Source organism: Ceratotherium simum, chromosome 8, assembly GCF_057802395.1.
Source record: "Ceratotherium simum simum isolate JZ-2026a chromosome 8, ASM5780239v1, whole genome shotgun sequence".
Classification (NCBI taxonomy): domain Eukaryota; kingdom Metazoa; phylum Chordata; class Mammalia; order Perissodactyla; family Rhinocerotidae; genus Ceratotherium; species Ceratotherium simum.
Window position 1 is genome coordinate 71,880,012 of NC_141907.1, and position 16,353 is coordinate 71,896,364.

The window sequence follows — 16,353 nt, forward strand, 5'->3', positions numbered from 1 at the left end:
TATTCATGTTGGCTCTTGAGAACTTTTGACAGAATCCCAGTAGTCTTTGATAGCTTTCTTGCAATCTGGTGTGACAAGATGTTCCAGTCTCATCTTGTACATTTCTTGCCACAGACCTGGAATCAACTAACTCCTCAAGAGGCCCTGGGCACTGGGCTGCAATCTGGGTGTCAAGGATGCTAACTACAACTGTGTTTGTCATTGTTTTTAGGTGTCTAAAGGGACAGAGCTAAGATATACATGGTGTGTGTGTGTGTGAGTGTTTAAATAATTCCTAAAGTCTAATTCATTTCATTTAAATTTAGGATTACAGGATTTCTTACTTACCCTCTTCTGTATCAAATTTGTATCTTCCACACTGAGAATCTTAATTCTCAAGGACACATTAATAGAAAGAAATTGAATAATTTATAATTACTAATTTACTTTATCCATCTCATAACATTTTCAGAATAACAATAATGTTGCCATCAATAGTATAATTATTGACAAAATTTGAAATTATTTTTGCATGTGTTCTTCAATCTCCCTACCTTTTTAAAAGTAGTACTATATCCATGCTAAGTACATAACCATTACATACTATACTCTCTCTTCAGCCTCATTTAATTTTATTTCTACAAGTAACTATATGTTTAATGCTTACCACCTGTTCTTATGACGATGTTTCCTAGTCATTTTGGTTGTCTGAAGCTCACTCTGCAGTAGATTCTCCAGAAAGGGTTTGAGGAAACAGTATTCCCTGAGTTCTTGCGTGTTGTTATTAGTTTGTTTGAGAACTTTATACCTGAAAGTCAGTTTTGCTTACTGTAAAATGCTTGGTTCACATTTTTCTTATCTTGAATGTCTTAAATATATTATTGCGTTTTCTTCTGGCATAAAGCATTGTGTCAAACAGTCTTACAATAATCTACTTTTCTTTCCCTTATAAGTCACTTGCTGCTTTTGCCTAGAAGCCCAAAGGACTTCTTTCTTTATCTTCAAAGTCCAGTAATTTTGATAGAATATGTCTTGGTACTGATCATTCTAGGCTGATATTCTCAGGTACATGGTGTGCTCTTTAAATATGAGCTTTAAATCTTTTTTTAATTCAGAGAAATTTCCTTGAATTATAAGTGTTGCTATTTGCTTGTTTATTTATTTATTTAGTATTTCTGCCATTCCTTCACTTTTGCTAGCTTCTTCAAAGCTCCTGTTATCTGTAATTTGGATCTTCTTTGCCAATCTTCAAAGTCACTTGCTACCAAATACTTTTATTCTCTTCCTTCATTTCTTTTAAATTTAAAACATTTTCCTCTTTTTTGCCTTCTAGTTCTCTTAAGGAATTATCTGTTGTGTTTATTCCCTCTTGTGTTACTTCTAGTTTAGTCTTCTTTTACAAAATAATTCTTTCTTTTATTTCAAAATTTTCCCCGATTTCTGATACTTAATTTCTGTTATTATAATTTTTATTTATGTTCTTTTTCATCTATGGTGTATTTTTAAATGTCTTTTTGCTCTTTGTAAAACAGAAAGTTATGGTTTTGATGTATTGTCAGCATGCTTTCGTTGTCTATAAGGTTGTTTGTTTTTCTGCTCTTATGGGATTCAAACTTCATAGTTTTTTGCTATTTGTTTTATGTAAAATTGGTTTTCCTGAACTTTTAGAAGGAGGCATAACTCAGCGTAGATTTCACATAACTCCCTCTTCTGTTGTTTTCATGTTGTGTTAAAAAAAATAGAGCAGCTTGCTTTCTAAGATTTGCTGGATCCCTTTCCCTCTCTGACACCTATTTGTGCCTTCTCTATTGTACCTATTCTGTGCAATTTTTATTCCACTCCCGGTGGTTTTTCCTCTATATGAGCCTGTCCTAGAAGGCAGCTGTGGTGGCTCTTCTGAGAATTCTTAGGGGGTAGATTCTTCAGATTTCATTATGTGCCATTGGCACCTACCAGCAATAATTATTGACTGTTTTGGGGTTTTCCTGTTCTCACGTCCATCAGATGTCCTGTTGCTTCCCTCTGCTTACTCCTGCAGAGATGATGTAGGTCTTGTGGCAGCTGGTGGTTTGTCCTCAGCCACTTTGTTTGGAGTTTGTGGATATAACCTGTCATGTAGTATGGTAACTAGTCTCTAAAATGGCTTCAACATTTCCTCTGCTCACTGTACATTCATCTGTTCCTCACATCAAAAGGTAAAGACTATCTCTCCTTCTGAATCTGGGATGGCCCTATGACTGATTTGACCAATAGAATGTGGAGAAAGTGATATTTTTGGTAGCTCTTAGACCCTAGCCACCATGTGAGAAGGCTAAGCCACAAGGAAAGGCCATATAAAGGAGAACGGAAGTGCTCAGAGTAACAGTCTCAGCTGAGCTCCCAGACAACAACCATATGAGAGAGCTATCTCGAATATTCTATTCCAGTTGAGTCCCCAGATGACTGCAGCCCAAGCTATAGGAGATAATAGGTTGTTGTTTAAAGATACAAAGTATTAGAGTGGTTTTTATGCAGCTATAGGTAACTAAAACATTTAGTTTTGTTGTAAATGTTGTCTGTGGTTTTTAGTTTTGTTATCTAGATGCTCTGCCTGTTTTTATGTGGGGATTTGGAGAGATTCTAAAAAAGTGTCCTGTAACACCCTCTGCCAAAATCTTCTCAGAATCTGCTCTGACATGAGATTATAAGGTTCTTCTAGGGTAGAGCTCAGTCAAGACCTATAAAACCACTAGAAAGTGTGATTCAGAACCAGGACAGAACATAGGGAATTTATAGCTGCTTCATATGATCTTTGGTCTTCTAATGAGCCCTGTATGAAAATAGACTCCTCTCTCCTCATTTTCTGTCCCCCCACCCTGTTGCAGTTCACACTGAATAAGTTAAGAATCCATATATTTAATATTAGTTTCCTGGATAAAGTTGGGCACCCCAGTTGTCTAGAGCCAGGTTGGTAGGAGTATCAACTAAAATTGCCGACAATCATAACACTTTCAAAAAAAGACAGAGTGAGTCATGTGCATACTGCAGTCAAGTTAATAATTTGGTCCATTTTGAAGGCAACCTATTCAGTCATTCACAAAAGTATTTACTGAGTGTTTATTATGGCCCAGGAGCCTAGGTATTAGGGCACTGGGTATCCACCAGTAAACGAAGCAAACATCTCCACTCTTGAGGAAGTTAAAGCCCACTGACTGATATCCTTTAAATATTTGTTCAGCGGGCATTCTATTGATACTTCCAGCTCCCTACAGCAACCTTCAGTACACTTGTTGAAGAGTCCTGATAAATACCATTTTATCCATTTCTTTGCTTTTTCACCGATGGCAGAGAGTCTCTTGCAAACTGGTTTCTCTGGATGCTACCCAACTAGTCTTCTCCTTAATCCAATTCCGATTTCAAAGAGTCACCAGAATTAAAACCAAAACGTGGCAAGCAGTTGGGGGGAATATTGAAGTGTTTAATTTAAATTATTTTTGGCTAAAAATAAAAGTTACTTAGGGTGGTGCATTTCCAATCACTACAGAATTCTGTAAGTGGATGCTTCATGAGATTAGTAAGAATTTTGGACCTTGCTGTGTATATGGGAGTAGGGAGATGAAAGGAAAAGTAGATGAGTAGTAGAGGTTGCTAAAAGATGAAAAGGGAAAGAATAAAAGCCCATACTCTCAACACCAACAATTTAGGCAAATCTAGTATTTTAGTAGGTTCGTCATGTACAACCTGAAATGTACATTAACAGGAAACTTTCTAGCCACCCCTTGACTCTCCTTTTCCCATTCTTGTGTCTGCTGGGACCTATCAGTGGGAGGAAGATACTGTCATTGTTTATAATGCTCATAAGCCTGCATGGATGTGAATGATATATATTTAGAAATCAAAATAAAGCTTTAGGAAGATCTTCAATTTAATGGAAACTAGTCTAGTCATTTGGGAACCACAGAGCTTTTTAGGGAAAATCTGCCCCTGCAAGCTGGAGGAAGTGTGGGTGTGCTGGAGTCCCGGTGACACCTTGTGATGTCAGTCACTCCCAGCCCAAAGCTGATTGGCTGTGAAGAGCTGAAGCAGAGTTTAAATTCCTGCAGCATCAGAGATGTGTTCAGAACATCAACACAAGAGTGGATTCATTGAGCATAGATTTCCTCTGTGAGAACTTCAGCCTGATTGTTGAGACTTTTTGGGAAAAGTCTTTGTGAACTGAAGAGGGTAAGACATTTTCATCATTTAATTTCTTAAAATGACCTCTGCTGTGTTGTTTGGAAAATATTAAATATGTATACATGTTGAGAGGCATTATGCCATGCAGAGAAAGATGGGGAGAGCTGCGTCTTGGGTAAAAATGATTCCCACTTTTGTGCCTGTTGTTTATGTCACAGTAAATAATGATATTAAAATGACACATTAAGTCAATAGAGCCAGGTGTTGTCTCAGTAATACTTTAATTAGATCTCTGCACAGTACTTCTGAAAGGAAAGTTTACTGAACAGGAGGCAGATGGAAGGTCATTTTGAAGTTTAACTTTAAATAGCAAAACAAACAAAACGTGTACATTTAGGTTTTGTGCATATAGTGATGTTCATGGCCTGTAAGACATTATGAAAGAATCTAAACTAGATTGGCAGAACTTTCAAAACATGGGCTTTTAAACTAAAAAATATTTAATGCTATTCATCTAGACAGCATCCAGTAACATTCACTATGAACTCAGTAACTGAAAGAAGATGCTAAGACCACTGAAATAAACCAAGAGTGTGATAATTATCATGCTTTCGTATTGTTTAACTGGGTATTAATGTTAGCATGATGGCTTGCATACAGTCATAGCTCAATAAATGTGAATATAATTGTTTTTTTAAAACATCTTCTAGTTTAGGAGACTTAGGAGTATATATACTCCTGTCCATATGTTTTTTTATTTGCTGAATTTATTCCACCTCTTCATTCATATCAGAAGTGTCTGTCTTCCATAACAGAGAGTAGGAGCTGTGGTCAGTCAATGCACTCTGTATGACATCTAGAAGATCCCATGTGTAATAGCAACACTTCAAGCAACCTGCCTTCTTCAGGAGCAATAACTTCTGGTGAACCATACTTTCTGTTTAACCGAGGGCCAAGTAGACTATCCTACTTTAACGTGATTGGTTAAACATGTGAACAAATAAACAGTTTTCTAAAGGGCATTAGTCTACTCACCTACCTACCCCAAAATGGAGATGTGGACCAATGTGCCACAGATGCTTAGAGGCCTTCCAAATCTATATTTAATTTGGGGATACTTAGGAGTTATTTTACTCTGCTTGAAGGCATGTAACATGGGATTGATTGTAACTGACCTCAAGACAATTACAATTGGAAAGATTTGAAATTTTTGTTGATTTATTTGTTTGGTTCTCCAAATTCCTGATAGAATTTGTGAATTCATGTCCTGGCCAAATTCTACCTTATTTTCAGTATAATAACAAAACAAATTCTAGCTAATGGAGGTCCTGGTTAGTTGGGTTCTTGGTAATTTTACTTTTGTAAGACCAGCTTATTATCATTATTACACATTCCTGTACACTTAGAGCCTAGAACAGTGCCTGGCACTTAGTATGTTCTCAATAAATATCTGTTGACTGCTAATGAATGGATATGTTAGTATTAAGGACAACAACACTAAGTCAAAAATAAGCAAATTAAGTGTGATAAATTGAGTCTATGATTTTTCAAGCTTTTATTTCTTTCCTTTGGCCTATTTCTTTCATTTCAGTTTACATAAAAGAAGATATGTACTTTATAAGCGAATATTAACTTTGGGGAAATTCCAGAACAAATTTCCTTACTTGAAAGCACCAAGAAGTTCTCACTACACTTGAGGGGAGCCAGGGAGAAAAGGGACTGCAATCCCCTTCTTTAGATTCTAAACATTTTGGATCTTTTCAACTTTGGGAAAACAATTCATAAAGGTTGCAAGTCTCTAATACATACATTGCCTTCCAAACAGGTAGAACTCAGATTGAGGTTGTTGATTTCCTTTTGTTACATGCTCTCACTGTAGAATGACAGCATGTACAACGGAGAAATGACATTTGCCAATCACTGAAGAAGAACTTGGATTTCTGGACTCATATCTTTCAGGCTAGTAGCTATTTTGCTAAGTTTTTACTCAGAATAGGGCTACTGCATACCTACTTCTACTCTTTTTAGGGTGGTAGATAAAAAGTTTATAGAAGTTTGGAACTCTCATTTGGAAATATACTTCACAAAAGTATAATTATTCTTATCAAGAAATACTAATTGAAAATCTAATACAGGGTTGAAGATCTGACTTTAGATGCTTGATGGCAGACTACATTCTTTGGGAGGTAATATCAGCTCTCTCAGGACCCCAGGGTATATTTTAGTTTAGTTTATCAGACTTCCATTTGGGAAATTACTACTTTAGTCAGGGTGCTAAATGGTATTTATAGAAGCATGAGCAAGTTAGTACATCTTCCTTATGTTTCATAACATTCTATCCCTAAGAAACCTGAACACTGGAAGCACACACTTCATTTGTAAAACACACAACATTCATTGGTGTAGAGCATCTCCTCATTGTTTTGTTATTTAGACAAGAGGGAAGCAAAAGAAAATACAAGAGGAGAATTCAGTATTCATTGGTCTTTTATCAAGGCTGGAATATTTGCTAGTTTTCAGAGCATCATGAGATTATTACCCTATTCAAATTTCACTTTGAAAATTAAAATGGTGAGTGGCTTAATTTTCATTTGACCTGTGAAGCCAAAACTATCGGTATGCAGTTATTTTGAGAGTATCATATTTGGGGGAAACTTTCCTTTCCTTAAGAAATGAACCTGAGAACTTAAAAAAAAAAAAAGTTTGGATTGTGTGAACTAAAGAGAAGTGTAGGGGAGGAAAAATTTTCCTCTACTCTCTTAGGGTCTCTGGCTGGGCCTAAGAATTAAACTGATGTAAGACAGATAAACAGGAGAAAAGCATACAAGTTTTATTAAAATTTTTACATGTACATGGGAACCATCACAAGAGAATGAAGACCTGAAGAAGTGACGAGAGCAGAAAACTTTTACATTTTTTAGACAAAGAAATAATACATTTTGTGAAGAATTAACAAGACAAAGGGGTTTGGGTGAGGGGCAGTAAATTGTGGAGAAGTGACTAGGAAGATAGGGTTAGTCTAACAAGGTTGGTTGGTACAGACTTCTCTCAGCCTTGATTCTGTCTCTGGTGATAAGAATGTCTTCTTTCCTCCTGGTCCAGGAAGACACTTTACACGTGGGAGCTTTAGCTTCTGCTTTCAGGAAGAAAAAGGAGGATCAGAGTACCCTTCTTGCATCTGCTGTTTCCTGAGTGCCTTCAGCTCAAAATAATTTTTACATGAAAGAGGCATCTTTGAGGATGAAATTTTCTGGTTTCCTTCAGAACTAATATCTTGTTGAATTAGGCTTGTTTTAGGTGCACTTGAACACTTTCATATGTTTTCTCTGTTGATATTAGGTAAAGGATTTGAAAAAGAAATAAAAATAACATCAGAACACAAGGAATAATGTGAACTATGCTGAATTAGAATAAAGAAAATAACACAAACTAGGAATAGCTTTGTTGAAGAGGGGTAATGCTCGTGATATAAAATGAGAGGCTCTGTCAGACCATTTGAGCTGAATGGAAGTAGAAATGAGGGATATTCTGTCTCCTCATCTTAGGATTTCTGTTGTTTTCTTGAATAAAGAATAAGATTAGATGACTTCTTGAGCCCAGTGTTTCAGACATTATTCAGCATATTCAGACATTGTCGACAAGGTATTTTTATTTCTTAGATGAGAGGTTAAAATCATTTGGAGCTCCTTAAACCCACGCCTGTTCCCACCCCCAGTGAACTGATTTATACTGTGGTGGGATGTGTGCATTGGTATGTCTTTAAATCTCCCAGGTGACACTAATGTATAGTCAGGGTTGAGGACCTCTGGCTTAGAGCTTTTGTCACTAGTATAGTATATATTTAATATTTAAGGAAACAAATCGACGAAGTGAAGTCTGAAATAAACTTGCAAGATTTTCCACAAAATGTATGGAAGTCTATCTGACAAGTCTGTTTGGGTGCCATAGGGCTTTCTAGTACAGGGCAAATTATTTTCCACTTAAATCATTTCAGTAACTTTTTACATTAGCATCTAGTGCATCTATTTTTAGATGTAGAACAAATTGTGTTCCAAATCACCAGTCCTTGAAGTGTGAAATGAAGCCACCCTCCAGGAAAAGACAGTTTGAGTTGGCGTGTTTCTCTCAGCATGATTCTCAAGTCTCTCCCAAACCTCTAATCTTCCTGAGATCCTTCAGGACTGTGAATGACACTTCAAAGAATTTAGCATAATCATGTATAATGTATAACTAAATGGAGCACTGTAGATATTAAGAGCTTTCTGGAGCTGAACTATAAAGCCTGCCATAGCACATCTCTTGCAGATCAAGAAAAAAAAAGCAAAACCAATCTATTTTGTCTAGACATTGTTATGAGGTTATAAATGTGACAGAGAAGCCATTTGTGCGTGTCTGTGAAGACAAACACACACGACCTATCAATAGTATCAATAAATGTAGTTTTTAAGGAGAATATATTTGCTGGGTTGCTCTGCCACACCAAGCTGCATAATTATTATAAAAGTGAATGGTTAGAAATTTCTCTATTCCTCTTTCTTTACTTTTTCCTCCATTTATCATATTTTATGTGTTAGTGAAGAAGTTTATGTGCTATGTTAGTTATAGAGTTCCTCATTGAAAAGTTTTCAATTTACCCCTTAGGAGTGAGGTGTTTTTTAAAACAGCTTTATTGAGATATAATTCACATATATACTTTACCCATTTGGAGTGTACGGTTCAATGGTTTTTAGTATATTCACAGGGTTGTGCAATTCTCACCGAAATCAATTTCAGAACATTTTCATCACCTCAAACTTCACCCCTTAGCTATCACCCTCAACCCCCCATTTCCCCCAGCCCTGGGCAAACACTTACCTACTTTCTGTCTGTATAGATTTGCCTATTTTTTTTAAAATAATTTTATTTATTTATTTTTTCCCCCAAAGCCCCAGTAGATAGTTGTATGTCATAGCTGCACATCCTTCTAGTTGCTGTATGTGGGACGTGGCCTCAGCATGGCCGGAGAAGCGGTGCGTCAGTGCACACCCGGGATCCAAACCCGGGCTGCCAGCAGCGGAGAGCGCGCACTTAACCGCTAAGCCACGGGGCCGGCCCAGATTTGCCTATTTTGGACATTTCATAGGAATGGAATCATACACTATGTGGTCTTTTGTGTCTGGCTTCTTTCACTCTATAATAGTCCTCTACTTTGTAACACTCATCAGTACTCCATTTCTTTTTATGGTTGAATAATATTCCATTGTATGAACACAGTACATTTTATTTACCCATTCATTAGTTGATAGACATTTGGATGAGTTGTTTTATTAATAATAGGAAGAAACTGTTAAAAAGTTGAAGTTCCTATATTTCTTTAGCGTGAGGAAAACATCGTCTGTCCTTTTTCACAGGTAGAGGTGTCACACCAGCTATGAAGACCAGCATCCTGCTTATGTCCCTTTGGGGGTTGTCCTGTGCTCTCCCAGTAAGTATCAGGGTAAAGATATATGAAACAAACCTTGTATACCTAAAACTCCACAATTTCCATTGGCTATGATCCATGGTGGCTGTGTATGTTCCAGTAGGAAGAAAATAGTAGTTTCTCAGGAAGCTATTTTCTTTAAAATATCATCGAGTTATTCCTTATTCTGTTCAGTTGCCATTCATATAGCTATGATTCTCATTTTTCTTTGTCATAAGCATTGGTTGTCAAAGTGTCATCCCCAGACCAGCAGCATCAGCATCAACTAGGACTTTGATAGAAATGCAAGTTCTTGCGTCCTGCCTCAGACCTACTGAAGCAGACTCTCTAGGGATGGGGCACAGCGATCTGTGTTTTAACAGGCCTCCAGGTGATTCTGATGCACCCTAAAATTTGACTACCACTGCTTCTAAGTATGCAAAGTGTTAATAGCTACTGCCTTGGAAATTTCTCTGTGAGCTGACCATGTGTACTAAATTTTCTAGGTAGCCAGGTATCAAAATACTGAATCCAAGAGCTCTGAAGAATGGAAGGTGAGTAGAAATAAGATTTTTTGGAGTATTTTTATTTTAATATTTTATTAGTGTAACCAAATTGGCTCCATCGCAAATATCGAAACTACTAATGATTCAATGAACACATTAATAACCTAAGATATAGGTAGTAAGAGCTACAATTTCTAGTTCATAAAAGAAAATTTATTTTATATAATGCTTCAACTCCAATGTAGTATAATTTGGTGAGGAAGTATTTTTTCCTTTAGCTTTGTTTTCATAATGGATGTGTATAGTAGTGCAAGGGGATGAATGACAATGAACCAAGACTGCCCTTGATGAATTAGGACTAGAAATCTGTTTTACTAGGAGATGTCTAGCAGGCAGGAGGTCAAGTCCCGGAAGGTGAGAAAATAAAGAAGGAGAGGATGCTAGAGTCATTGGAATGGTAGCTAATGTTTTTTGAGTGTTACCTCTGAATAACCCAGTAGTTACTAACTCTCAATAACTCATGAACCATTCCCAGGCACAGTTCTGTGTACTTCACATGTACTAACTTTCTCAATCTTTACAACACCCCAATGATTTAGATGCTGTATTTTATCCTCATTTTACAAATGAGAACACTGAGACACAGAGAATAACCTAATCTGTCTAGGTTATATGGTTAATAAGAGCCAGACTTCGACCCCAGGTCACTCTGGCTCCAGAATCCACATTCTTTACCATGGTGTTACATCCCTCTCAGGAAGGGGCCAGGTCTAGGAGGTCAGTAGGTTCTCAAGATTGGAACTACAAATAAGGGTTAAAGTCTTATGTTAAGTCAGAGTGTTTTGTCCGTTACCTTGTTTCCTGCTGGCTTTTGCCTATGATACAGCTTGGGCACAACCCTATTAGTGGTGGCCAGAGAATGTCAGATGCCTGAGATGGCGTCCTGCCCCTGCCTGAGGCTGGAACAGACGTTGCAGGATTTCTTACATGAACTTTCAGCAGAGATGTCCTTAGGCTGGTTAATTTAAAAGCAGCCACTGTAGATCCTTCCTCTCATTCAAACAGAGACTCTTAAGAGTACCACAAATGTGCTGTGTTCTCAAGTCTAGTCTTGACATGAGAAAAATACCAATGTCCTGCTCCCTTCCATCCCTTAATTCCAAGTGATAACTGACTGGAGTGAAGTCCGGCATTGCACCTGCCTGCAGTGTCACTATGCGTAGCTCCTTCCTCTGAGGAGATATCCCCAGCCTGGCATTGCTGAGGGGCTTGTTGAAGACGTGTTGATGGCAGCTCCTCCCTGCTCTGCTTTGTACCTTACATCTTCACACCTATTGCTCAGCGGCTTTGAGTCACACGGGATTTTGCCGTGCTCCAGGGGAAGGGGGTGGGTAGGTGGGGCGAAGGCACTTCAGGTAGCTCAGGCATTCTTAGAGTTCTTATAAGATCAAAAAAAGTGAAATAAATCAGAACTATGACTAATTAAGTTTCAGATTTAGCATCTGTTTTTTATTTTGATGATCTTATGTGACTCAAGAAAGGTTTCATGGCTTTCTCAATTCAGTTTTGTCTGCTATTAAATTTTATAAAGTGGATGTTCTCAAAATGGATCATTTCTTTAGTTTATATCAGATTGAACAGTTTTCAAGATGTTCCATAGGCATTAGCCAATTTCATCCTCACAGCAACCCTGTGGAGTAACCACAGTGGTTGCTAATATTCTTAATTTATGAATGAGGATGTGACATCAGGCAGGTGAAGTGAATTGTCCAAATTCACTTAGAGTGACCAACCATTACAGTTTACTGGAGATTTAGGCAGTTCCTGAAACACATGAATTTCAGCGCTAACACCAAGATGGTTGGTTTTCAGGGCTAAAACCAAACCAAGGAGCCAATTGAGACTTAAATCTGAGTTTTGAGTTCCAATGCTGTTTTTCCTGTGTTACATTTCCTCTGGGTTGTGTGAACAACCAGCTTCAACGAAAGTATATTTTTCGCTAACTGAAGATCAGAAATACAAAATCATCTAGGTCTTTTATATTACAAGATCTTTTCAGGCCATCAGTCATCTCATATTCATTTTTTAGCCATTTCTCCATAAAATGTCATTATTACTCATGTAAATATAAAATATAGATCAAGAAACTAAAAAAAAAATCACCTAAAATTATTCTAAATATTTGCAGTGACATAATCCATTTTTGGAGTAAGTTGTTTTCCTTCTTTTTTCACAGGGTCACTTGGCTCAGACACCAACACCACCTTTGGTAGCTATCTCCTTTATTTTTTGTCATAACATCTCATGAAATAACTTTAACACTCTGCTCATCACCTTGGGCCATTTGGAAAGCAGTAAATCCAAACCGCAAGCAATTGATGTGTATCATATTTTTTTCTTTCCTCAGGAATTACTTAAAAGGAAAAGTAAACAACATCTTTTTTTCCTTTTAGGAGAGCAGTGAGTCATCAGAAGAGAGTAAAGTTAACTCAGAGGAACAGGTAATTAAACAGACTTTTCTTAACTTTTTAGGCTACTTAGGAATTGAAGGAAATGATGTTAGATTAAATTACCTGGCAACTGTTCTAAATATAATATTTTCTAACCATTGGTTATGCTGGCTAAATACTTCCACAAACTAAGAAGGGAAAAATGAGTGGGAGAATTCAGATGTGGGCATGCTGTTCATTCCATATTTATCACTGGGTCCAGATTATAGACGTCGTGGCCCTATGTGTGCATCCAGTTAAGAATATATACACATACACACACATGAATGGTCATAGACTGTGTTAGACAAGGAATAGCTCACTCATCAATCTAAAGTTCTGCTTTTACAATTGGAGCAGCTCAGATCAGGCAGAAAAAAGTGTCCTGGCCAACAGGAAGTGCCTGCTGGGCTGGAGACCTCCTCCGTGTCGAGGAACCTGTTGGAGGAGAGACTAGGAGAGCCCTGGGGAAAATTTGATGAAATAGCTGCTTTAGTAAAACAGACTCTTTCTCTTTAAAACAGACTCATCTGCGGCCCTGGGAGTGAGAAAAGCTGAGTTAGCTTATATCCCTTTAATAAAAAACTGGCTTTCTCTCTTTTTCTTCTTCTTTTTGTTTTTCATTTTTCTAAGAGAAAATGTCAGTATTTTCTTAGCTGTCCTATCATTTTTGACCGAATTCAACCCTGTGGGGCTCCAGAGATTTCAGGAACCAGGTTTCTTCCTGAGGCTTTGACCTGTGTTGCATTCTACCCTCAACCAGAGTTGGAGGGTGAATTATTAGGCTTTTAACCTCTATTTACTAAAGGCTTATCAGAGGAACATTCTAGAAATTTCTAAGCATAGAATTGGGGAAAAGCTCTTTTCTGGGGATGTTGTAATTTATTGCTTCAATGTTCTCTGAGCTCTCAAATGAGGGTAACAGGCCTTGCTTGAGGAGGGTACACTATGTGCCTATTGAGGTATGGAAAGCACAGTAGACGCTCAGTTCCAGCAGACCAGTGTAAATTCTAGCGATGGGAAGAGATATCATCTTGTACTCCTAAATGGAAATTGATCTGTAGGGACATGTGGAAAAAGAAAAAAAAGTTGGCAATAATGTTCTGTTATAGGGTATGGTAAAGACACTAGATTTTTCCAGAGCGTAATGAATGAAGACTCACTATCCTTCCTTATCTGTGTGGAGCGTTCAATTGTTTCACTTATGGGGATAATCTCTCTGAGCTCACACTTAGAAGCAAGCTGCCTTGGTGGTCACGCTAGTTGTAGTCTTCTAGCTGAGCCTTCTACAGGCAGCTCTGCCTGTGCGAATGACGTGTAAACATGGTTTGGGTGAGATATATACCTCGCTACAATATTTTACTTTCATTTTAGCTAAAGGTTTCATCCTCCTGCCCTAATACATTTTCTTCCCAGAGTTGATTAAAAAAACAAAAACATTTGGGTCATTTTAAAATCACCCAGTATTTTTTAAAACTCTGTTTTAAACCAAACAATTTGATGAGTGAGCATTATAAACCAACTCTTTAATTTCAAAAAACTACCTTAGACTTTCCTTTAAGGAATCATACTTACAATATGATTTGAGTTTCATAATGTGATTTCTGTAAAGCTTTTTGAGGAAATTTTTGCAGCATTGAGTGAGTTGTGCCTTATTAAATAGAATGACTTGAGTTTCAACTCCTCTTCCTTTCTTTTTAGACTCTGGTAGACATATTATTGAGCAGTAAAATTGACCATGGGTTAAGGGAGGGACATAGGAAGAAGAAAGCAGACAGAGCCCAGATGGGTGCTAGATAACACCCTCTGTATCAGCTCCTAGAGTACTGACCATGTCTGTTAAATCCAAATTCCAGGCAAATGAAGTCCCCAGTGACAGTGCCGAATCAGAGGAGGGCCTTGATGACCATCAATATGTGTATAGACCAGCTAGTGGCCTTTCTAGGAGCGGAGGGAAAGAAGGATATGATAAAGATGATGATGAAGATGACAGTGGAGATGACACCTTTGGTGATGATGACAATGGCCCAGGACCTGAAGAGAATCACGGAGGAAACTCCAGATTCAGAAGTGATGAGGACTCGGCTGACAGCACACAATCCAGGGAAGATAGCAGCCCACAAGGGGAAGACAGTGCCCAAGATACCACCAGTGAGAGCAGGGACTTTGACTATAAGCACGAGGTATACAGCAGGCCTGAGGGAGATGGCTCAACTCAAGAGAGTGAGAGTGAGGAGCACTGGGGGGGAGGCGGCAGTGAGGGGGATAGTAGCCATGGGGATGGCTCTGAGTTTGATGATGAAGGAATGCAGAGTGATGATCCAGACATCAGGAGTGAGAGAAGCAACTCCAGAATGAACACTGCCAGCGTCAAATCAAAAGAATCAAAAGAGAACAATGATGATCAAGCAAGCACTCAGGATTCAGGTGAGAGCCTATTAGTGGAGTATCCCAGCAGGAAATTTTTCAGAAAGTCCCGCGTTTCTGTGGAAGATGACAGAGGTGAGCTTGATGACAACAACACAGTGGAAGAAGTCAAGAGTGACTCCACAGAAAACACCAACTCCAAAGAAGCTGGCCTCAGCCAATCCAGGGAAAACAGCAAGAGTGAATCTCAAGAAGACAGCAATGAGAATCAGTCCCAGGAAGACAGTCAAAATGTCCAAGACCCCAGCAATGAGTCTAGTCAAGAGGTTGACTTGCCATCTCAAGAAAACAGTAGTGAATCTCAGGAAGAGGTAGTGAGTGAGCCCCGGGGTGACAACCCGGATAACACCACCAGTCACTCAGATGAAGATCAGGAAGATAGTGACTTCAATGAAGAGGATGGCTTGAATAAATCCTCCAATTCAGAAAGCAAATCCAGAGAGGAGCAAGCTGACAGTGAGTCCAATGAGAGCCTCCAATTCTCGGAGGAAAGCCCGGAATCCACTGAGGAGGAGAACAGTTCTAGCCAGGAGGGCCTCCAGTCTCACAGTGCCTCCACAGAGAGCCAGAGCGAGGAAAGCCAGTCAGAGCAGGACAGCCAGTCTGAGGAAGATGATGACAGTGACTCTCAAGATAGCAGTAAATCAAAAGAAGACAGCAACTCTACTGAGAGCAAATCAAGCAGCGAGGAAGATGGCCAGGTGAAAAACACTGAGCTAGAAAGCAGAAAATTGACAGTCGATGCTTATCACAACAAACCCATTGGGGATCAAGATGATAATGACTGCCAAGATGGCTATTAGCATCAGCTTTCCTAAGAAGTGGCTCTTATGTAAAGGAGTCTTGGGGGTTGGAGATCAGGGAAATCATTATAACTATAATTTATTGATGTTTTTATCAGAAGGATAACCAGAGGCCATTTCTTTCGGAAAGGAAATGTTGGATGTTATATTTGTGTCTAGGGTGTCACCAAACATAGAGGTTTAAGTACTCAATGAGAACACACTCAATGAGACTGGAAGCAAGGAAAGATGTGCATTATAGCTTTGCAGCTGAAATAGTTCCTAACTCATTAACCTAACAAACAGTTATTGAGGTTCTATTATGTACCAGGCACTGTGCTAGGTGCTGGGGATGTAAAGAAGCTTAAGACTTGTTTCTTGCTCCTGAGGAGCTTATAGAGGGATAAATAAAGCTAAACAGCTAAAGAGGAATACATATGAAGGAAATAAGAATTATTACAATCCAATGTGGTGAGTGCTGTAATTGAGCTATGAAGAAAATATATGGGAGCCCAGAAAGGGGTGACCAGCTTTGCCTTGGAGAATCAGGGAGGGCTTCACAGCAGAAAAGACGC

General features: G+C 38.4%; 1 protein-coding gene across 3 annotated transcripts; it reads left to right on the forward strand.

Annotated features, from left to right (window-relative positions):
- The first annotated feature begins 9,538 nt into the window (after positions 1–9,538).
- On the forward strand, positions 9,539–15,799 carry DMP1 (dentin matrix acidic phosphoprotein 1). 3 transcript variants are annotated; one of them, XM_014787873.2, is made up of 5 exons: positions 9,539–9,598; positions 10,081–10,128; positions 12,317–12,349; positions 12,534–12,581; positions 14,426–15,799. In XM_014787873.2, the coding sequence occupies exons 1-5, from the start codon at positions 9,545–9,547 to the stop codon at positions 15,797–15,799; spliced, it is 1,557 nt and encodes a 518-aa protein (XP_014643359.1). In that variant the 5' UTR covers positions 9,539–9,544. The 3 variants fall into 3 exon arrangements, with proteins under 3 accessions (XP_014643359.1, XP_087290858.1, XP_087290859.1); XM_087434732.1 differs by having other exon boundaries at positions 9,545–9,602; positions 10,085–10,128; XM_087434733.1 differs by lacking the exon at positions 12,534–12,581 and having other exon boundaries at positions 9,545–9,602; positions 10,085–10,128.
- The last annotated feature ends 554 nt before the right edge of the window (positions 15,800–16,353 follow it).